General features: G+C 43.0%; 1 protein-coding gene across 1 annotated transcript; it reads right to left on the bottom strand.

Moving 5' to 3' along the window:
* Positions 1-4,597: 4,597 nt before the first annotated feature.
* On the bottom strand, positions 4,598-12,773 carry LOC311309357 (uncharacterized protein). Its single transcript, XM_084438588.1, has 3 exons — positions 12,286-12,773; positions 9,830-10,219; positions 4,598-6,568 (listed from the first exon to the last, which is right to left on the bottom strand). Exons 1-3 carry the CDS (start codon positions 12,740-12,742, stop codon positions 5,208-5,210), a joined length of 2,208 nt encoding a protein of 735 aa, XP_084294714.1. The 5' UTR covers positions 12,743-12,773; the 3' UTR covers positions 4,598-5,207.
* Between the last annotated feature and the right edge of the window lie 11,287 nt (positions 12,774-24,060).

Genomic DNA, 24,060 nt, shown 5'->3' with positions numbered 1-24,060 from the left:
ATGTACACCCAAATAAACTTGCAATCTAATGCCTCGTCTCTGATTCATTAGTCCATCCCAGCAATCAAGTCCTGGCCTACAATGTTAAGTGAATGACGACCTATAAGACCGCTGTCAACGGAACCTAACGTGGACTGTATTTTCATGAGGACTGTAGGGGGCAACGGAGCACTAACAAAACGCTAAATACGGATGAAAATGAAGCGATATGGCAGAATACAAGACGTATTTAAGTCAAAACAGTCTGAAAGTCGATTATCGTGCCTTCTTTCACTGAAAGAAGGCTCAAAAATCAAGTTTTATTTGGATTTGTATGGATAAGCCAGGCTTACCGTGGCTTATAGGAGCAATCGCCACTGCGCGAGTCTGGATTCCAGACTCCAGACTGACTCACAAGTCAGTCTCTAAATGTTGCAAGACTATTCCATAACTAACATTTTCATTGTTCAAACTGGTTTCTATACATTTTAATATATTTTAACATTTAGTGCAAATCTGTTTTCCTTACTTTTGTTTTATCTTGAATAGCCTACATTTGTACTTTATTCTATTTTAGCTGCAAGATGCATAACTACTGTAAGCCTGCCCTGGACCTGTACTTGCATTTATTAAAGTTCAAATTTGTTTCCATTTCTTGCCAGACACTTGAACACATTTGTAGGCTACTATTCTATTTCTTGCCAGACACTTATCTTGAGAGACTGCTGAGACTTTGTGGGTATTGGTACATGGCCAAATACGAATACAGATAATTATGTTGATTGAACAGATACAGATAATGACGTCTCGGTGCATCCCTAGTATATAAGCCTTGTGATTTGTTTATTACTGCCCAATCAGAGGTACTGATTCATGTGGTCAGCCAATCAGTGACAATGTGAGATCAGATTCAATCCAACAAGTTAGCAGCCAGAAGAAGATTGTAATTGGTTTAAAGAAATACAGTATCCCCCCCCCCCATCCCAGAATGGTATTGAGTCCAGTCAGACCTTTTTCCAGCACTGGCACAGCGTTAACGAAGTATGGAGGTAGGTCTGGCTATGCAGGACTAGTCTTAGACTAAATGGAATTTTGAATGGAGATTGTTATTGAAGTACAACTTAGTTGAGGACTATGCTCAATTCATGTCTGCAAAACCAACACAACTCAAAACCAACCCAACCAATATCAAAATTCATTCTATAAATCAATCAATCAATACAAGCTTTATTTGTATAGCGCATTTCATATCCAGAGGCAACACAATGCGCTTTACAGAGAACAAGGGAGGTGGGCATACATCCCACCCCTACATATTCCAGAGGGAAGCAAAAAAACAGTATCACCCGGTGGCCAGATAAGTGAGCTGTAAAAGATTTTCCCTGACCCCTCTCAACAAGGCGATCGAGCAAGCTCCTGGAGTATGTTTGTCTACTGGCTAAGAACATTTATAAAGCAATAAATTACATTAAATTACATTTTAAGAGAGGCTAAAAACATCATAGCAACACTGGTGTATGTCTGTGTGTGTGTGAGTGTGCCTGGGTCCAGGTAGAGGCAGGGGTTGTTGGTAGGGTGGGGGTAGGAAAAGGATACGGACCCGGGTGAGGGGAAGGGGGACTGGGCCCAGGTCCAGGCCTAAAGCCGGAAGTGGACTGGTGTATGTCTGTGTGTACGTGTGTGTGTGTGTTAACTAAATGCTACGACATCCACAGTAGACACAGGGGTATCTATAGGACTCAGGGTGGTCTGCTGGTGACAGTGGGGCATCCACTGGATCTGGTTAGAAGATAGGAGGGAGAGAGGGAGGCACTAGGGAGAGGGGAGGCAGAACAGGGTTAGTAGCACACAGAGCCATAAAAGCAACACAGATATTAAAACAGGCAACCTGGAGCAAGCTCCTGGAATATATTTGTCTAACGGCTAAGAACATTTATAGATCAATACATTACATTAAATTACATTTTAAGAGCAAGAAAGGCTAAGAGCATCATAGGAGAGGTATGGCAAACACTGGTGTGTGTCTGTATGTGTCTGGGCCCAGATAGAGGCAGGGGTTGTGGTAGGGTGGGGGTAGGAAGAGGATATGGACCCGGGTTAGGGGGAGGGGGAGGGGATCCGAGCCCAGGACTGGTGTATGTCTGTGTGTGTGTGAGCGTGAGTGTCCCTGGGTCCAGGTAGAGGCAGGGGTCGGGGGTAGGGTGGGGGTGGGAAAAGGATACGGACCCGGGTTAGGGTGAGGGGAAGAGGGACTGGGCCCAGGTCCAGGCCTAAGCCGGATGTGGACTGATGTGTCCACATACATTCAGGGATGGGCAGTATTTCTATTACTTGTATTTGAAATACGTATTTCAATTACTTTGGAGTATTTTGTAATTTGTATTTGATAAGGCTGATAAAAAATCGAATGTAATTTGTAACCAAATATTTTAGAGTGGAGTAATTTTGTATTTAAAATACTCAAAATACTTTCTCCATGAATAAAAAAACAAAAATAATACATATTCTTATAATATTGGATGTAACAATAAATAATGTTTTAAGACACATGTCCCTAGGCTTCCCCCCCCTTTTTTTTCAGTTGAAAATAGTTGAGCGCAGGGCTCATCTGAGTATCTATGGTAGCTAATGTTGTGCCTCCTAATGACACTGCCAAGGGGCAGCATGTACAGGCTGAAGAGTAGAGGTCCTAGGATCGATCCTTGGGGCACCCCACAGGTCATAGCGATCTTTCCTGAGCTATGGTCACCGAGGGCAATGAAGAAATCACAACCGGTTAGGTAGGTCCTAAGCCAATTAAGGACTGGACCGGAGAGGCCAACCCACTTGTCCAGTCTTTTGATGAGGATTGCATGATCTATAGTATCAAAGGCTGCACTCAGGTCCAGGAGGACGAGAACAGAGAGCTCTTTGGAGTCAGCATTAATTCTGAGGTAATTTACAACTTTGACTAATGCTGTCTCTATGCTATGATGGGCGCGAAAGCCGGACTGGAAAAGGTCAAGGGTAGAACTTGTAGCTAGGAAATCATTAATCTGTTTGAAAACAATCTTTTCCAGAATTTTACTCAAAATGGGAAGGTTGGAGATTGGTCTAAAATTGCTAAGAACTGAAGTGTCTAAGTTGTTTTTCTTCAGTGCGGGTCTCACCAAAGCAGTTTTAAGTATTGGTGGGAAGACACCTGTAGATAGGGAGTCATAAACAATGGCTAAAATGTCATAGGATACAGAGTTGAAAAAATCGGTGGGGATGGGGTCCAGCAGACATGTGGAGGATTTCAGTTTGGATCCTACTTTTCTCAACATTTCTGTGTCCACCAGTGTAAACAAGCTCATATGTCCATTACATGGAGGAAGAGGATCTGTGAACAGGATGCATGGCCTTTCCTGGGTGATATTCCTCCTAATATTCATATCTTATCTCTGAAGTAAGCTGCAAATTCCTCACATTTGGAGGTAGAGAGCAGGTTATCTGGTGTTTTTACGGCAGGGTTTATTAGGCTATCAATTGTTGAGAAGAGCACTCTTGAATTATTTTGGTTGATAGATATCAATTTTGAGAAGTGGTCTTTCCTTGCATTTCTTATTGCTTTATTAAAGGCAGAGAGATGTTCTTTGAGAATATCATGGTGGACCTGTAGCTTGGTCTTTCGCCATATATGCTCAGATCTTCTGCAGGTTCTCTTTAGTTGATTTGTTTCTTCATTTCGCCATGGAGCTTTATAATTGGCTGTGATCCTTTTGATCTATGGTATGCAAGTGGATAAAACTGGAAAAGAACAATGAACCTGCCAAGAACAATGAACCAAGATCCCTTGTACACCTGTGGGAGATTCTGGATGCACTCTCCACCACCATCATCAAAACACCAAATGAGGGAATATATTTTGGAATAATGCTGTGGATCTCTCCCAACCCTTACTAAGACAAGAGTGGGAAGATAGCAGAGCTTCCTGCCACAAAGCTGGTGTTTTGGGAGCCAACAGACGCAAGTCGCGAGGACATCCTACCAAAACATCCATGGACATAATTAAGATGGATGTGGAAGTGGAGCCCACCAATGAGATTGCCAGGTGTATGGAGGACCGGGATAACGAGACGAAGATGGGAGGCCCGTCTGTGGACGACCCAATGATGATGTACGTATGTACGTGTTAGAGAGATACTCTCCACTGATCATGCCTGCAAAAGTAGACCAACCAAGATAGTGATTCAGGGGCTAAACCATACCATAGAGAATAGGCATATGTGTGAGTAAGTCAACTTGTATCAATACCAATACCTCAACATATTGAGTAGGACAAGATAGAAATGAGGAGAATCAGGTACTTTAAATGCAGGCTAATAGATTTATTCACCAGTTAAAATGAAACAATTGATCAATGTATTTGTTACAAACCATACCTTCAACAATGGATGGGGGCACCCTGGTGGCTCATCGGGTTAAGGCACGTACCATGTAAAGGCTGGTCCTTACCACAGCAGCCCAGGTTCGAATCTGGCCCAGGCCCTTTGCTGTCTCTCTCTCTCTCTCTCTCACCTTTCCTGTGTACATACTGTCCTATAATAAAGCAGAAATGACCTCATATATATATATATATATATAACAATGGTGTAAAAAGGTAAAACACACGAGATCATGCTAGACAAAGTCTCAAAATAATGTAGTATTGTGTTTCACCGCTTTCTACTATTTGATCAAGGTTCCACCTGAAAATACATTTTTGAAGATATACTGTATACCATAGCTTTCCATAATGATTAACATTAACATAGAAGAGAGAGAAGACATCCCTTAAACTACATCTACAGCTTTAATACATTATGTTTCTAGACATCTGTCCACTCTGATGTCTGTGGGACAGCAGGCTATTTCCACTGAACAGTGACTTTACCATCTCAACTCAAATACATCCTCTCATGGGATAACCAGGCCCTTCTTATCAGCTCAGATGTGGCTTCTCACTCATCTGCTCAAATAGGTATTTATAGAATTCTTATGATCTAAAACCTAAGCTATGCTATATTTTGCTATAATACTGTTTCATTCATTTACAGCTCCTAAAATGACTAATGGGTGTCATGTTGACTTAAACCTTCATTGTAAAGCGCTTTGGATAAAAAGCGCTATATAAGTGCAGTCCATTTACCATTTACCATTTACCTTTGCCATGTTCATGGCACTGATACGGCTTCTCTCTGTTATGGATACTTCTACAGCAAACTACTCTACTCACTGAAATCTAAAAAGTCTAATTTCTGGCACTGATAAAATTTATCTCTTTTGTGAATTCTTCTATGGGTCATTAAGGAAGTCTTATAACTAAAAGCTTCGTCACATTCCTGGCACTGATATGGTTTCACTCCTGTGTGGCTTCTTCTATGGTACATTAAATTTTTCTTATGACTAAAACATTTGTCACATTCCTGGCACTGATATGATTTCACTCCTGTGTGGCTTCTTCTATGGTGCATTAAAAAATCATTATTATGACTAAAAGCTTTGTCGCATTCCTGACACTGATATAGTTTCTCTGTGTGGATTCTTTTTACATGTTTAACTAAATTACCCTTTACCCTAAACGCCTTGTTACATTCATCACACTGATGTGGTTTTTCTCCTGTGTGGATTCTTCTATGTTCAACTAGAGTTCGATTTACACTAAAAACTTTGTCACATTCCTCACACTGATATGGTTTCTCTCCTGTGTGGAATCGTCTATGTTCAACCAAAGAACTATTTGCACGAAATACTTTGTCACATTCCTCACACTGATATGGTTTCTCTCCTGTGTGGATTCTTCTATGGACAACTAAATTACCCTTGCAATTAAAGTTTTTTCCACATTCTTGACACTTATATGGCTGTTCTTGTGTGTGGGTTATTCTATGTCTAACCAAAGTACCCTTTTGACGAAAAGCTTTGTCACATTCCTTACATTGATATGGTTTCTCTCCTGTGTGGATTCTTCTATGGATAACTAAATGACTCTTACAACTAAAGGCTTTGTCACATTCCTCACATTGATAAAGTTTTTCTGCTGTCTCGCTCTCAGCCTCCCCAGAAGAAACATCTTCACTAGCACTTCCAGAATGGGAACTGGGAATAGGCCTGGTCCAGGGACTAGGGCTGGTCTTGGTCCTGAGGCAGGTGTCAGGGCTGGAGCAAGGGCTGGGAATAGGTCTAGAACACTTAGGCTGTGTTCTGCTTGGCTTTAGATCAGATCTTATCTCCTCCTCCTCTTTTAAACTCTGAGCTGTTGGACAGTCTGGAGGTACAGAAGGGGAGTGAGAGTTACTGGCTGGTTTTGATGATCCATAGTCCTCTTCATCAGACTCTGCTTTGACTTGTTCCTCAGTTGTGTTGGTGGGTAAACAGTCTCTTTCTCTGTTCTCCACAGCTGAAGTTTGGTCAAGAGGTGGGAATTGAGACAAGTCCGGATCACAGTGGGTTTTCACTCTGGGAGAAGTGAATATGAAATCTGTAGTATCAGACTGCAGCCTTTGAAGCTGTTCTCCCCCCTGACTGGCCCACAGCTCCTGTTCCTCTTTAATCTGTGGGGTCTCTGGGAGAGAGAGCTGCTGGACATCTGGGGAAAAAGGAAGACAAATATTAGGATATGACCTACTTCATTATTCTACCTTACATGTCCGACAGAATGAGGGAAATCCAATTCAGAGAATGGTTTGTATTTTAAAACACAAAAGCCATATTTGAATTTGCTCTTAGCTAAATTAACAGTGCTAGCTTGCTATCAATGCCTCCCCTTAACTTGGAAGAGCTATAACTCTATAACAAGCACAATAATGCGGCAGTGGCTAGTTTCAGTGCAAACTAGAATGGAGAAGTAAGATGCCTCCTTCCCTCCACTAGTATGGAGGTCCACCTTGGGCAAGTGGTAGTACCCCCTAGCCCCCCTACCTGGGGTTACAGGTAAAAGCCCTGATGGACCAAGACCTAAAAGGAATAGAGACCCGGCTTGGAGGAAGTCCGGGGCCCTCGTCTGGAGCCAGGCCCAGAGGAGGGCCCGCCTGCGAGCGCCTGGTGGCCGGGCTTACCACGGAGCCCGGCCGGGCCCAGCCCGAAAGAGCAATGTGGAAACACCATCTCCTCCGTCCCGTGGACCCACCACCCGCGGGAGGAACTGTCGGGGTCGGGTGTGCTGCCAACTAGGTGGCAGTGAATGCGGTGGGCACCGACAGACCGGACCCGAGCGGCAGAGGCTGGCTCTGGGGACATGGAACGTGACCTCGCTGGGGGGGAAGGAGCCGGAGCTTGTGAGAGAGGTGGAGCGATACCAATTACACCTGGTGGGGCTAACCTCCACGCACAGCACCGGCGCTGGAACCAAACGCCTGGATAGGGGTTGGACCCTGTTCTTCTCCGGAGTTGCTCACGGTATGAGGCGTAAGGCAGGTGTGGCTATACTAGCTAGCCCCCAGCTGAGCGCCTCTGTGCTGGAGTTCACCCCAGTGGACAAGAGGGTCGCCTCGCTGCGCCTTAGGACTGTGGGGGGGACTCTGACTGTGGTTTGTGCTTATGCACCGAACAGCAGTTCGGAGTACTCGGCCTTCCTGCAGACCCTAAGTGGAGTCCTATTTGGGGCTCCTGCAGGGGACTCTACTGTCCTATTGGGGGACTTCAATGCACACGTGGGCAATGATGGAGAAACTTGGAGGGGCATGATTGGGAGGCATGGCCACCACGATCTGAACCCGAGTGGTTTTTAGTTGTTGGACTTCTGTGCTAGTCATGGTTTGTCCATAACAAACACCATGTCCGAACACAAGGATGCCCACAAGTACACCTGGCATCAGGCCGAAGACCGATGATAGATTTTGTTATCGTATCATCCGATCTGAGGCCATATGTTTTGGACACTCGTGTAAAGAGAGGGGCAGAGCCGTCCACTGATCACCATCTGGTGGTGAGCTGGTTTCGATGGCGGGGGAAACCTCTGGACAGACCTGGAAAACCCAAGCGTGTAGTGAGGGTGAACTGGGAACGTCTGGAGGAAGAGCCTGTCTGGAGATTTCAATTGCCATTGTCCGGCGGAGCTTCTCTGGCATCCCTGTGGAGGTTGGGGACATCGAGCATGAGTGGTCGGTGTTCAAAGCCTCCATTGCTGAAGCTGCGGCTGGGAGCTGCGTTCGAGGGCCATAGGTACCTCAAGGGACGGTAACCCTAGGACACCGTGGTGGACAGCGGTGGTCAGGGAAGCCGTCCGACTGAAGGAGGAGGCCTTCCGGGATATGTTAGCCCCGGGGACTCCAGAAGCAGTTGCAGGGTATCGACTGGCCCGGAGGGCCCTCCCTAGGGAGGTGTTCCAGGCGTGTCCGGCTGGGAGGAGGCCGCAGGGTAGACCCAGGACTAGGTGGCGGGATTACATCCCCGCACTGGCCAGGGAGCGGCAAAAGATTCCCCCAGGCAGAGCTGGTTGATACTGCCAGGGAAAGGGATGTCTGGGGCCCCCTGCTGGAACTGCTGCCTCCGCGACCCGACCCCGGATAAGATGAAGATGGATAAAGTGCATCTTCTCAGCAGAAAACATTGTAAACAAGTACAAGTATATACTATAGGCTATTCCTCGTTTTGTTTTCGGTTGGCTAGGCTATAGGCCCAATAAAAGGACAATGTTTGCATTAAATGTAACCCATGTTGACTGGATATTATTTGAATAGCCTACTTGAATCCAGTGAACACTTGAATGTTGTCAGAGACAGATGCTAAATATTAGTTCACGTTACAGTTTGTGCTTGACAAGAGGCAGTGGGCACCTTCTTGTGGTTAGAACTGGTACTGACCAGTTCCATTAAAATATGCGTCATTTTCTACGCAAAATTATAATGATACCAATAATCAAATATATTTGGAAAATAATTTCCAATCTCAGTTGACAGCCCTAATATACCAGTTGTGCTATGTGTACCATAGTAATACAGGCACTGATTTATGTTCCTTGTCATAAAACTGACTTCCAAACCCCATTTCACACTGCTGCCTCTCTGTCCAGAGGCTGAATATGATCAGGACAACGCAATCTCTTTAAGTCGCCCTTCTGACAGGAAACAACTGCATTTCATTACATCTCAATCCCTTTCATCAAAATCCACAATGGTGTAGAGGCGATGAAGGACAATCTACACAGTATATCTATCTGATGTACAGATAGTACACCCAGACAGCTGGTGGCAGAGCAGGAAACAACAGCAGTAACACAGCTGTAACGCTGCAGGATCGCTTAAGGCTGGAGGGATGTTTTGTGGACTGAATGTCACCAAGTGCAGTATAGTATTTTCCATGGAGGCCTGAGGCCTATGCCCCTGGGTCGTGTGAGGCAGTAGGACATGTGTCCATATCTAACCATCTAATCATAAAGACATGCAACGCATAGATGTGAATGAATGAATTAATGAATGTTGGTGGTGGTCGGAGGGGCCGTAGGCGCTGATTGGCAGCCACGCTTCTGTCAGTCTGCAGCTGTGGCTACAGATGTAGCTTACCACCACTGGTATGACTGTGTCTGAATGAATACTGGACTCTGTAAAGTGCTCTGGGTATCATGAAGGGCGCTGTATAAATCCAATTCATAATAATAATAATAATAATAAATGTGCTGAGGCTCTTTCTTTCCCCCGATGACTGGTCTTGGGTGAAGCTCATCACATTAAACCAAGACGCAACCTTTGACTACATCAATGCCAACTACCTGCCCGTGACTAGCCCTCGTCAGCATATCAATGAGGACTGAACATGACTACATCTAACATGTGAAACTGCAGTGATAAACTACACACGTCACATGATATAACATAGAGCTGTGCAACACATTGTCCTCTTCGGTCCTCACTTTGTGGGTTTAGATCAGAGAAGTGAGCAGTGATGAGTTCCTCTCTGGCCTTGGCTGCCTGGTAGGGAACCTCCTCTGGCAGAGTCTGACACAGTACCCCCGGGTGCCAGGGCTCCAGCTGCACCCCCACGTCAAGCAGAGACAGGAATTTTTTGGCAATGTTGTGCAGAATGCAACAGGCATTGATGACGTCAGCCTTTTTCTCCAGGCCGTCTTGCTGAGAGTAGCCCAGGTCAGTCAAGCACCTGAAGCGCCTCTTGAGGGAGGTGAGCGTTTCCTGCATGGCTCTGAGCCCCTTGGCGTGGGCGACGTTGAAGCGTCTCTCTGGCTCACTGCTGACGAGGGACACAGCTGTCAGGAGGTGACTGTTCAAGCTGTAGCCACTTCCTCCTTTAGATCAAAAAGAGTTGCAGTTAATGGCAAACATTGCAAACCAGACAGGTCTATTTTTCATTTCATATTATTAAAAATATAGGTTCCTTATTCTTTTTGGACCAAATCTGGTCTATCAATTACAGGTCCAATTTGTCCTCTTTCTAGACACAAATGGCACTTGACCAAGGACTGTGGAAGCAGGGGGCCAGGGAGGCAATGGCCCAGGTAACTATTGGAGTCTGATACATCTTTATGAATGTCTAAATTGTAATAGAAAACTAAATGTTATGTATTTTTTCTCAAAACTTATCCAGTGCTTTTCCAAACGATTAGTCACCATCGCCCACTCCCACTGCCTGCTGTGATTTGACATTTACCTATCAAGGTGCATTGTTTACCAACGTGTGTGTGTGTGTGTATGCGTCACAAGTTCGTTAAACAGCGGCATTAGTGAAACTAACACACGCGTTATACTAAAAGTGATGAGAATCTTTGCTATAATGACAGAAACGATCAAAGGACGGATGGTGTCTGTACCCGAATATCCCCACTAGAGACCATTAGTAGGCTAATAATGCCAGAAAGAATGACCATTATACATTTCCCTCTTCTCCGAGACAGAATTAAATCAGTTGCTGTCAACAGTCAGGAGTGCGTAGAGATTTTTTCACATTAAAATGTGTTCCACATGTTTGGATAGATCTGGGGAGCACTACAATACAAGTTTTGAATAAACTTAAAGTCATTGGTTTAAGAAAGTAGCTGTCTCTGTACTACTGTCACTGGGAATGTACCTTTGCATAATCATATCGGTGAAAAATCTTTGCACAATCCACACAGAAAAAGGCCAGTTTTCATTCCAGCTCAAAAATTCACTATATCGGCTGCATATCGGTTATCGGTGATTTTCCCCGCTCTATAATCGGTTATCGATATCGGTCACAAAATATCGGTCGGGCTCTAGACTAAACGTTGGCGTATCACATTTTATAACCACATTGTTTTAATTGTCCCACACCCGGCTAGGGGGGGGACATAAGGGGGGAGGGGGGCTTAAATTTGGCCAGTGTCACGTCGTCCGTCAGTCAGTCAGTCCCCCCGTAGTACCAGAACCCACCACAAAAGGGGCGCCTTTCCAATGCATTTTTCTATTGACAAGTACATTTATATATTTACATCAAAAACTATGCTTGGCGTCTCAGTATAATCTCAGACAAGTTTACTCAGAAAACCATGTACTTTCTAAATCCGCACAGAGTAGAGCTTGAGGTGTAGTAGCGCTAGATATGTCTGTATTTAAACATTCATTATAGGACCTATGACCATACAGGTGCATGGACTTGTTTAACAATTAGCGAATGGGTGTGTCTAAGGGTCACGCCTCTCGATTCCAGATTGCTGGCATGCTATATAAAATCACACATTATGCCGTCTTTCTTTGGTTCATAGTAAACAAACAAAGCCAGAAAATTGAGGGGTCTTCTACAGGGCAATATAGTGGGGTCTCTGTTTAAAAACACTTAATGAGAAGCAGGGGGCTTGACACCACAAGGGAACATGCATAATGGGTGGGGGACAACATGTTTACATGTGTACAGTAGGCTACTTGTTTTTTTTATTAGCCTAGAATAAAGGTCTGAAATCTGAAACTGTTTTAGTGAGTCTCCGGAGTGTCCTTGGTGATCTAATCCAGATTTGACTGATATAAATAAATTAAATACATTATAAATAAATTAAATAAATTATAAATTAATTACAGTTTCATTTCTATGATTCATTCTCATTTATTCCAACTATTTGTTTTGTTTTTTAATTCATGGTTTGGCTTGAAAATACTACTATTTACTACTAATACTACTATACTACTGAAAATGCTACTGAACATCACCATCTACTGGCGTTATGCCGGAACTTCAGCGTCAATCAGATATCATGCTATCTTTACCTGTGTTGGAATGAGGATGGATTAGCGGCGCGTGCATAGATTGCTATATCCTTCTCGTATAATTTACAGATACGAATTTAGTAACAAAGAAAATAAATTGTGTTAATAAGTAGTACACTTTATTATTAAAGCCTACCTATAATCCTGTTTGACCCGTGTGCCCCCTGCATGAATTGATCTCCAATGGCTGAGGACTCCCAGATGCTTTGCTCAGGTGTGCTGCCAACGCGACAGTCCTCCACACTCAGAAAGTTCCCTTCACAGTCGCAGATCACTTGGGTCATGGCCGAAAAGTATTCCAGAGTATTCCGAAAAACCTCAGCGTCCTCAGGAGCTGGTCTGACTTTTACATGCAGGCAAGCCACAACACCCAAGACGTTCGGGATCCCGCAAAAGTTCTTCATCTCATCTGCAACATTTGCCCTGGCGTCACGAGTCTTCGGGAAAGTGACAAAATCGTTCATCGTACCTGATATTACCTTTGAGATTATGCTAATGATTTCACGAGTTTCTGAAGAATTTAGCCCGGCTTTGTCTTGAACTGTCGTCGAAACAACACCATTAGCGTAGTAGTCCAGTGCAGCCATCACCATTCCACCAGCGGAGTGTCCCTTAATCTGGGTTTGGCTCTTTTTCATGCGGAGACTAATATAGTCAGTTATAAAATTAATGCAGGGTCGAGATAAATTAAACCTATTAAACAAATCTTCATCGTCGAAAGAGTCAAAATAATTTACTGGAGACAATTCCATGCTGTCGTCGTTCCCGTAGAGTTATTCCTGAACAGCTAATTTACCAAACCGCTGGACAAAAGCCATGTTGCAGTTTAACTCACAACATTTAGCTAGAAATAAAAAGGACCATAAAATAAAGAGTTTGTTGTAGTGAGTGAGTTCCCATCACTTCCTTACTCACGCAGTGACTAAACAACAGAACAGCGTAGCCTACTCCGCAGTTCCTAGGGAGGAAGTAGCGCTAGCTAACACTTTTATTTGCCAGCGGATATACCGCCACCTGTAGGCTGGCGGATAAACATTGAAGTACAAACGTCAACAATCTATAGTGTTTTAACTCTCTCAGAAATTAAAAGCAGATGGTTCGACAGTTTTTATTTTTAGGCTCACATTTGTTTCTATAATGAGAGCAATTTTCAGATGTAATTTTCAAATGGAGTGTGTTAACAACTTCAAGATGTTCCAAACTCTACGACATAGCCTACTAATCAAGAATAACACAGTTAAAAGCAACTTTTGATTTGTGAAAGGAGGAAAGAAAGTGCTACTGTAGCTGTTTCTTTACCATGGCCAAAACTCACAGTTGTACATATGCAAGGAATTGTTATCACCACTTATATGCTACACCACTTACTGTACACAGCATACACCACTTACCACTTATACAGTATACACCAGCAAATAACTTGGAATGTCAAATAATGATAATACTAACACATTTTATTTGGCACGTTTAGAGACACTCAGTCTCACCTAATCAAAAACAGTTGTATTGTATAGCACTTTCTTTGCAGTTTGAGAATTCTGAAAAACTGCTTTAAAACTAGTTGAACGTTGGTTGGGCACATTTATTCTGGCCAATTTCTTTACTGATTACAAAGCCATATATGTAGTATTAAGAGAAATAACTTCTCTCATAGTTTTTTATTTTTTAAATAATCTCCCATGTTGAAGGACATCAAAGAGATTTAGGCCACAGTTGAACAAAAAGCTTTTGTGAATAGCCTGTTCCTAGCATGCCAGTACCGACTGAGGCTGCAACAGATATGCATGTGTGAGAGACCTACTCTTATGATGCCTGGAAAATGTCGTAAAAGATAACAAACATATTAAGGAAACACTGTCCACGTTGTCCAAAGTAGATCAATGCGGGATAATGTGATCTTTTCTGGGATTCCTGAGACAACCCAGCTCGCACACGACCGACCTTCAACTTTGAAATATAGTTGGATTACTGTCAGTCGTCGTTTCAACCTTGAAACAATATTGAATGCTCAATGGTTGAAAAAGGTTGATAAAATACTTATAAATCAATGTTGAAATTCTGTTGAAGATCTACGTTGATGTACAATGTCAACATGATGTCTTCAACCTGCCTTATAGCCCTTAAATGCACAATATGTGTAAAAAGTGGCCCAACGAAGTTTTTGCTTTATATATATTTGCAATAAAATAATTGTATTGGTCACAAATCCTTATTTTGCGCTTGCACAAAGAATGAGATTCGAATTTCCTTTCGTGGACATCAGAGGATGTCCTATTATGGACACCGTAGTTTCTTTGGAAATGTTGCGGTGCACCGTGTGTAATGTTCGCACTAGCTAGCAAGTATTTACTTATATACAAGCTGAGCAATGTGCCAGTCATTCCCTTGTTGTCCAACTTTTGCCGCTACTTGTAGATTTTAAGGTTAATATATTGTTTAGCTTGCTAACTAAGTTGGTTTTGCTTTCGCGTTTTAACATAGGCTACATCCTGGGTCATATTGTGCTGCAGAGGTTGTTTAGAAAGCTAAAAGCTGTTACCAGCCGGCAGATTGACTGTGAATGCCTTTTTCTGTAGCATGCTGTATAGAAGTGTCACAAAATGTGTTTGTGTGTGTGCATGCCAGTGCCACAAACACTTATTTTTCACATTATTGTTGGATTGATGTTGTTGCTATTTGCAGTAGTGCAGTTCAGTGTTGCAACCCCATTCACTGCTGTTGTAGGCCTACATGTGCATCTTGATTGTAATGTAAAATAAAATTTTAAAAAGTTCACGCCTTTGTTCTCTGTGGTTACATGATTGAAAAGTAAGAAGTTGAAACAAAGTTGCAGTTTCAACAGTGATGCAAAGTTGACTCAAATACCTTAATTTACCCATGTTGAAAAGTAAGCCGTTGAAACAAAGTTGGGATCTCAAAGTTGATTCAACTTTCAAATTCAACACATATTCAGCAGTGATAGTAAGACCTTAATTCACCCATGTTTAACAGTAAGATGTTGGAACAACGTCGCGATATCAACGTTAATTCACCTTTCAAAATCAAAACCTAATCCAACGTTGATTCACATAGTCACATGACGTTGAATCACCCGTGAATCAATGTTGAAATGCCAGCTGGGAATTACATTACATTACAGTCATTTAGCAGACGCTTTTATCCAAAGCGACTAACAATAATTGCATTTAACGTAGGAAGAGCCAATGTACTACTACTTGCCAGAACTCACAAGTGCCTCTTCTTTCTAAAACAAGTGAGTAAGAGCATAATCTAGTGCTGAAGGCAAAGTGCAAGAATCACAATCTAAAGTACAGTGCAATAGGCTATAATATAATACAATAAGTGCATAGGTGGGAGGATTGTTGTAGTACTTCTTGAAGAGATGAGTTTTGAGCCTGCGACGAAAGATGGGCAGCGACTGAATGATGACACAGAGTAAACCATTCAGGATTTTATGCGCCAGCAATTAAAACTATCCCAGGAATCAGTAGGCCTAAGGCATTTCATTCTCGGGGTCCATAGGCTACAAAATACATAAAACGTGCCCTATAAACGCTCGGAGCATTATAAAAAGAAGGAGCTAGTGAAGACCAAAGGCAACTCTTAGGGCACAAACTTCAACAAAGTGGATGATATACTAAACATTGTCCAAATGCACATAATCTGCATGTGCTTGCAATTATAAGACTCTTCTTGACCAAGCTATAACAAATGGGCGATTCGAGTTGAAGGGGTACAATATTCCAAGGAAAGGCAGGAACAGAAGAGGAGGAGGTGTTGTCCTACATATTAAGAGCATCCGATGAACAAAGTGCGGGAGGATTTGTGCGTGAGAGGACTATATTCAAATTATGTTTCCTTTCCAACAACAATCGTTAACTGGATGAGTTTATAGGCCCCCAAAATCAAACACACCTGGAAAAAACCAGGCCAGGTCAAGCCTGGCTTATGTGTGTTGGGTGCCTTGTTTCTGTGCGGGACTGGTAGGACGGTAATGTTTGATAAATAAAGATAGGTCTTGTCACCTGGACACATCAGTTCCAATGCTTCCAATGCTAATCCAGCACAATAAGAGCGGGATAGCCAGTTAGCTCATGGGCTCACAACAACTAGCAGCAGCTTCCATAACATTAATGGTAGCGGTCAGTGGCTAAAGCAGTTACACTGATGATAACATAAAGTCATCCCCACCAGGAACCCCGGTCTCCTGGGTGGGAGTCCAATGCTCTCACCACTACTCTACTTGTGCAGTGGAGATCGGCGGTCGGGTTTTGGTGTCCTTCTTCCAGTCCCTAGTGTGGGTTGGGGTCAAGCCCCCAGGATTCGAAATCTAAAGTGAAGGCCTATTGAACCGCGCCATCTTGGCTAGATTTGTAGTCACTTGGCTATTTCCGGTGACTTTTGACTTGCGCAGTTGAGTTTCTCTGGCCGACGCGCGTCCACGAAAAAGTTCACATTTATCTGAAATGTAGACGCGCGTTCCCGGCTCTCTCGGCTCTCCCCGCTTTGATTTAGCAATGAAAACCGGCTTGCATATTAACCTGTTTTTGTCAAATATATCAATTGGAGAAATTATTTTTTGATCCTGGCATCTTAGTTTTAACAGGTTAAATATAATTGAACATGTTTTGTTTGCTAGTAGATGGTATTCATTCCGTTCGCGATAACGTTATTGCAGCCAGGCTAAATTCCTCCAGGGAGCCAGTGACCGGCGAGTTGAAGAGCTTCACTCCCCGCCAGCAGGAGCTTTGGCCGCGGCTACCGCATCTGGGATAACCCGCTGAGTTCGTGGCTGCTATTTCACACTCGCCCTTGATCAATCCCAATACCGATCCATGGTAACAATGAATCAATCGTTCAGATCAGATCGGCAGTGCTGCATGCATGTTACAACATCATTGTTACCTTTATTAACATAACCATAGCCTACATTTATCTCTCTAACGTTAGGCTATCCATCTTACACCAGTCGGCCATTCGATAAATGGAAGCGGTGAACGCCAACGTTGACTGAAAACACCCAAACTCAGTGTATCGTTTCATCTTCATGCTACACATCAACTCCTTTACATTGTATGTGAATAAATTCCTGTTATTCTAAAAATATCCCATTTCTGTCCATTCCTGGAAAAGGCTAATAATTGCTGTCAAATGATCACTCCAGTTTATCACCGTATCCCACTACCATTTCAACTATGCACAGGAGGTTGTCTTGTGGTCATTTTCATTAAAAAATGATTAGCCTGATCAGTTTGTTGTATGTATTAAGCCCTTTTTGAGCGGTATGCTTGTATTAATAGCTTATAGCTTGCCATACTCACCAACCTTGGGACCTCAGAAATAGGGAGCATTTCCAAACCAAATTGCGGGGGGGGGGGGGGGGGCATTAAAAGCATTACAAATTAGACATTAAAAGCATTAAAACGAAATGTGAAACATTATATATATATATATATATATATATATATGTGTGTATGGAGCAATTGTTTTTAATGTCCGACTTTTGTCTGTGCTGTTCAGTAAATGTGCATCTGTCCTAATTTATTGTAGCCTATCTATCTACTACACAACCTAGTTCAAATTTATGAATCTCCCGCGGAAGTCAGGAGGGTTGGCAAGTAGGCTATGGTCACTGCTCCCCAGTAAAATTGAATAATTGAGGGGTTACTTACAGTACAAAAAAGTACAGCATTTGTAGAACTCGGATGATACTACATAAATTGCCATGCAAAGCCAGAGACTGTTGCTTGTAGACGACAAGACTGCTGTAACCATTCAAATGTGGAGGCTACACTGCATTGAAGGTGGGTTGGCTTACTTGACACAGAACACAGAAAACGGACACCACAAAAAAGGGCTTAAAGCAGGTCCTAAACAGCAGCAGGTCTGGTTGAGGTGTGAACTGGTCTCCTAAAAATGGCTTGAGCTGTGAGGATAAGAGGAGGCACACTGTTTCTGTTATTACATTTCAATAATAGAATATGACACACAAACCACATACATACACACATACACATACAGCCCGTCTTGGTTTAAAGCCCACTCACCAACGTCAAGGTGCAAGCCTATCGAGTGGGAACACGAGACCAATCACGAACAGGACAAACTCAGACGGGACAACACAGCATACAAATAATCAAGGAATATGTATGTTGTCATGCTGTTTCACATTTCGTTTTAATGCTTTTAATGTCTAATTTGTAATGCTTTTAATGCCCCCCCCCCCCCCCCCCCCGCAATTTGGTTTGGAAATGATCACGCCGCGGAAGATTCATAAATTTGAACTAGGTTGTGTAGTAGATAGGCTACAATAAATTAGGACAGATGCACATTTACTGAACAGCACATACAAAAGTCGGACATTAAAAACAATTGCTCCATACACACACATATATATATAAGACAATCTCCTGTGCATAGTTGAAATGGTAGTGGGATACGTTGATAAACTGGAGTGATCATTTGACAGCAATTATTAGCCTTTTCCAGGAATGGACAGAAATGGGATATTTTTAGAATAACAGGAATTTATTCACATACAATGTAAAGGAGTTGATGTGTAGCATGAAGATGAAACGATACACTGAGTTTGGGTGTTTTCAGTCAACGTTGGCGTTGACCGCTTCCAGCTATCGAATGGCCGACTGGTGTAAGATGGATAGCCTAACGTTAGAGAGATAAATGTAGGCAATGGTTATGTTAATAAAGGTAACAATGATGTTGTAACATGCATGCAGCACTGCCGATCTGATCTGAACGATTGATTCATTGTTACCATGGATCGGTATTGGGATTGATCAAGGGCGAATGTGAAATAGCAGCCACGAACTCAGTGGGTTATCCGAGATGCGGTAGCCGCGGCCAATGCTCCTGCTGGCGGGGAGTGAAGCTCTTCAACTCGCCGGTCACTGGCTCCCTGGAGGAATTTAGCCTGGCTGCAATAACGTTATCGCGAACGGAATGAATACCATCTACTAGCAAACGAAACATGTTCAGTTATATTTAACCTGTTAAAACTAAGATGCCTGGATGAAAAAATAATTTCTCCAATTGATATATTTGACAAAAACAGGTTAATATGCAAGCCGGTTTTCATTGCTAAATCAAAGCGGGGAGAGCCGAGAGAGCCGGGAACGTGCGTCTACATTTCAGATAAATGTGAACTTTTTCGTGGACGCGCGTCGGCCAGAGAAGCTCAACTGCGCAAGTCAAAAGTCACCGGAAGGCCAGAAAAGCACAACTGCGCAAGTCAAAAGTCACCGGAAATAGTCAAATGACTACAAATTTGCCAAGATGGCGCGGTTCAATAGGGCTTCATTGTTGATAGCGGCCAGTGAATGGAGTGGCTGTATCCAGTTATATTAATACATCCATGGTTGGGGTTAGAATATGGGTTGGGGTTGGGACAAGATCTGATCTATAAGGCAAGGGGTAAAGGTTGGAGTGAAAGGATGAACATGTGGAGGTTTGGGGTATAGTCCCATAAAGTCATCCCGAAACGTAAACAACTATAATTCCGCACCAAAACGAAGTCCATTAGGCTACGACAACTCGTGCTCAAACACCACAACGCCTTTTATCAAACTGAAATAGCCCTGCCAGTGCTAACCATCTCTGGGCTACTGTATTTAACATAATAACATCGCATTCATAAGCCATCGTTCTGACACCATAAGGGGAAGCTTGTCAACAACATGCGACAACAGGTCCTTATCTCTCACATAGCAGCAAATTCACACACATTGCCAACATGATCAATCTGAAATGCATATGGTTGCGTGTCCACCGACAAGCTGTATTTTAGGGTGCTATAGGGACGATAAAATAACTTGCTTGATATAAAATGGGCACCGCAAACGCAGGCATTTCTGAGGATTTCCTCAGTCCAGTCCGTACGCTTAATAATGGCGATACCAATAAATAACTTATTTAGACGCGTTCTGTCTGAGTGAAATACTTTTTCAGAGGTAGTCTTCTTCTGTGGTGGTGGCGGTGCTTTGAAGCTTCAACCCAGCATTTGTTAAAATAGACCCTTTTGCTTAGGTAACTGAATTTTCATGTTTATCTGACACTTGTAGGCTAAATATGAGCGCCTCTCCTAACTAGGCCGACACCTATTTATTTTGACGGAAAAGTGAATGGACCAACAAAGGACTGTTGTCTGGCATGAGCGAGCGGAATGCGACAACGGGACTGAGAAGGGCTACATTTCAACTAGACATTCCAGTGAAACCAGGTAGTCAAAATAATTTACCTGATATAAAATGGGCACCGCAAACGCAGGCATTTCTGATGATTTCCTCAGTCCAGTCCGTACGCTTAATAATAGTGATTTCGTCTGTCTTCCTCTGCTACTGTTTCAAGAATGCGCGCATACTTGTGCTGACTAGGCTGTAAAAGGGTCTATAATTAACAAATATGACCCACGCTCGTTACATAACTTCTACAACATCCAGTGACAAGCCAACACACAAAAATATGTTAAAGCATCGACCTTGCTCTCAAATTAGCGATTCACATAGACGTATTCATTCACTGATGGTGCCCTTATGTGGGTGCATGTCATGAGTCATGAGCCTCCAGCACAGCGTCTGAGAGGAAGCCCAGCCCTCAGGGACCCTTGAGGCAGGGACGCTGGCAGCCGGAGGTGGAGGCGTGGGCGGTGGAGACGGAGACGGAGGCGCTAGAGATGGCACTGGAGGTGGAGGCCGGCGCGCTGGAGGTGGAGGCACTGGAGGTCGTGGCGCTGGAGGTGGAGGCTGCAACCGGCGGGGGCACAACCGTCAGGTCAAGGACCACTGCAGACTCCCCCTCCTCTGAGTCCCACCCCACGTCAGAGTCTGGAGAAACAATTTCAGTCATTTTCTTTGAGTTTGTCTGTTAACTTGATTATGCATTAAACATTTTATTGTGTAGCCATATTCAATTGATATGTTTTTCTGTTGGCAGCCAAATAAATGCTTAAGTGTGATTTACCGGGTGCTTTAGATGAGAGTCTTAATTTCCCAGAGGGGAAAATGTTTAATGTGGTCTAACATTATGAAGTGATCATCTGTGTTATCGTTCCCTGTTTTTGGTCCTAAATCAATCATAGCCTACCACAGAATGTGTGGAATGTTTGCTTTCCTCACAGCCACATAATACAGCATGTCCGTGTAGCCTACGCCAAATACAGGATGCACGAAACGTACAGTAGGCTACCTAAACTGTAGGAGCAATCAGACAAATGTAGGCTCGTACAAATAGCTTACCTTCCGAAGATGATTTTCTTTCCTCGCGTGGACCTCACCAACAAGCACATGCACCTCCGTCTCCGAAAAGTTTCTCTTCTTTCCGCGTTTTTCCATAAACGTAATTGTCTTGCCTTTTTTTCTCCACGCTATATTATGTCGGTTCCTTCCGGGTATTCACGTTGTGCGCTGTCATAGTTTTGACCATATATGGTTGAATTTGGGCGTGGAGAGGGCAGAACACGAGACGCGTGCACGTCCGCTCTCTTCTACGACACCGTCGGATTTTTCGTTGAGGAATCGGCGCAGCAGCGTGTACGCCATGTTTGATAGATCCGAAAAGCGTGTAAATATTCTCGTCGTACGCGACATTTCGCATTTTCCTCGTTTTCGTCGTACGCCCTCTTTTACACCTGAATTGACACGCTCTTTGATAAATGAGGCCCCAGACAGTCATGAAGCTCAGCCTCGATTGTGTTGTTGACATATGTGATAGTAGACAGACCAGGAAAACAATACGTAACATGTTACAATGTATAGCAAGCGACAATGATATTTGGCTCCGCTCAGTGACCGCTATGGATATTTTCTGTCGTGTGTGATAATTCGTTCGTTCTTCGTTCATTCGTTCGTTCGTCACATAACAGGAATATACAAAAACTACAAGAGCGATTTTAATGAAACTTGGTGGAGGGGTGTAGCATGGGCCAACTTAGAACACATTCAATTTTGGTGCGGATCAGAATCACTGGGCGGAAACACGAATTAAAAGAAAACAACATAGCCTATAATTTGTCCGGCTTCCTTCCCTTTGTGTCTACTTCTCCTGCCAGGTTTACTATACCGCCAATGGCCGAATGGCATCAGTCTAGCAGACCCGGGTTCGGGTCCTGGGGTCAGCTTTTGATCAATCAACTTTTTTTTCTGTTTACACCCAATATTGTATTATGTTTCTATGCATGTAAAACAAAATCATATCTGATTCATGAAAAACAAATCAGATAAACACTGCATTAGGAAAAGTTACATTTTCTTAGCCTGAATCCTGTGGTATTAGCCTACATATAAATCATAAGCTACTTGCACATCTGGGCTGAGGTTTTTCCCCTTGAGTGTCAGGTTTCACTAACTATGTGTTCTTTTTAATTTGAGTGTTGAAGCAAACTAAAAAAACAGTATTAGCCGTCACATAGCAGGATACAAAAACTAGAGCGATTGGAACATCCCACAATTTGTCTCTTCTTTAGTTTGAGAAATCCGAGGAGATCTATCTATTTTCATGGAAGTTACACAGTCTCTTCTTGATTCACAGGTAGGCCTACTGGAAAAATACTTTTATAAACTGTTTAGTTTATTCGTAGACATGTAAATTATAAAGACAGTGTTTCATACTGTTTTAGTGCTATTGTGATAGTGTTGTATTTTCAGTTGATATTCAACCTACCTACAAACGCCATGTAGTCTAGGCAAGACTTGACTATCTAGACTATAGCATGTCTGGAACTGCAGCGTTACATTTCATAGTAATGTTATGGTTACACAATGTAGAAGTGTGTTCATCAGAAATGTGTTATTATTTCACCAGTAAGTATTCTGTGGCAACATATTGTTGTCGCCAGTAGCCCACTTTCTACTGTGGCCTAAACCTACTGCTTGAACTTGTATCCATCACATAGCAGGATTACACAAAATCTACCAGAACAATTTTCACGAAACTCAATGGAGGGATGTAGTATAAGCCAACCCATCCAAGAGACATGGACACTGAACTAGTGCCCCTCTACCCCTCCCAGAGGCATGGACACTGGGCAAGTGCTCCTCTACCCCTCCCAGAGGCATGGACACAGGACTAGTGCCCTTGTACCCCTCCCAGAGACGTGGACACTGGGCTAGTGCCGTCCTTTTTACCCCCCAGAGGAATGAACACTGGACTTGATTTCTGTATATAGTTTTGTAACTTATGTCTTCTGTTATTGTCTGTAATGGCTTATTGAAAAAAATACACAAGTATGTTCAGTTGTGTTCAAACATGACCAGCTGTAATAAAAAACACTATCAGTTACACCACCAAAAAGCTTACTCTTCAATGGTGCAAGTGTGCTATATTTATACTGAGAAGTGAGTCTAACCATTTCAACTCGATTACACCAACAAAATGCATTAATGGGCAGAGCTCTGTGAGCACCCTTTCTAGTCTTAAATAGCATTAATCATATAATTATAAAAGCAATGCCCTATACAATGACACTGCATATTCTTCAATCAACCAAATGCAAGAAAGATAGATTAAATAAATATCCTAATACTAATTGTAGGCCTATACATGAGAAGAAAGGGGTGCCAACAGAACAGTGGCAACCTTTGGGGCAAAGCACAAGAGCTAAACTGTAACAATTATCTGTCAGATATTTATTAAGCTTAAGCAAAAACACAGAAAAATTGACACCTCCATTCCACTATAATGGAATAGTGGTGATAGCTGTAGATCCATTGAACTATGAGGTACAGACAGCAACAGAGATCAGGCATGCAAATTCAAGCATTCTATCGATCTTAACATATTCCAGGATTTTCAAGGGCCCCCTGGGTAGTCAGTTCCACCCCCCCGCCCCCGGAACGCCCATGATTATATCCACTGTAGGCCTATATTGGGTAATGTTACTCTTGGTCCCTGCGTTGAT

This window comes from Borostomias antarcticus, assembly GCF_949987555.1.
Source record: "Borostomias antarcticus genome assembly, chromosome: 5".
Taxonomy (NCBI): Eukaryota; Metazoa; Chordata; class Actinopteri; order Stomiiformes; family Stomiidae; genus Borostomias; species Borostomias antarcticus.
This window is presented reverse-complemented; position numbering and strand designations above follow the sequence as displayed.

What these genes read in the sequence shown, in the direction of transcription:
- LOC311309357 (XM_084438588.1), bottom strand. Translation starts at nt 12,742, where the DNA reads ATGGTGATGGCTGCACTGGACTACTACGCTAATGGTGTTGTTTCGACG. An exon ending in CGGGTCAAACAGGATTATAG is followed by an intron (nt 10,220 to 12,285) that starts GTAGGCTTTAAT and finishes TTTGATCTAAAG; the next exon opens with GAGGAAGTGGCTACAGCTTG. An exon ending in CTCTGATCTAAACCCACAAA is followed by an intron (nt 6,569 to 9,829) that starts GTGAGGACCGAA and finishes CTTTTTCCCCAG; the next exon opens with ATGTCCAGCAGCTCTCTCTC.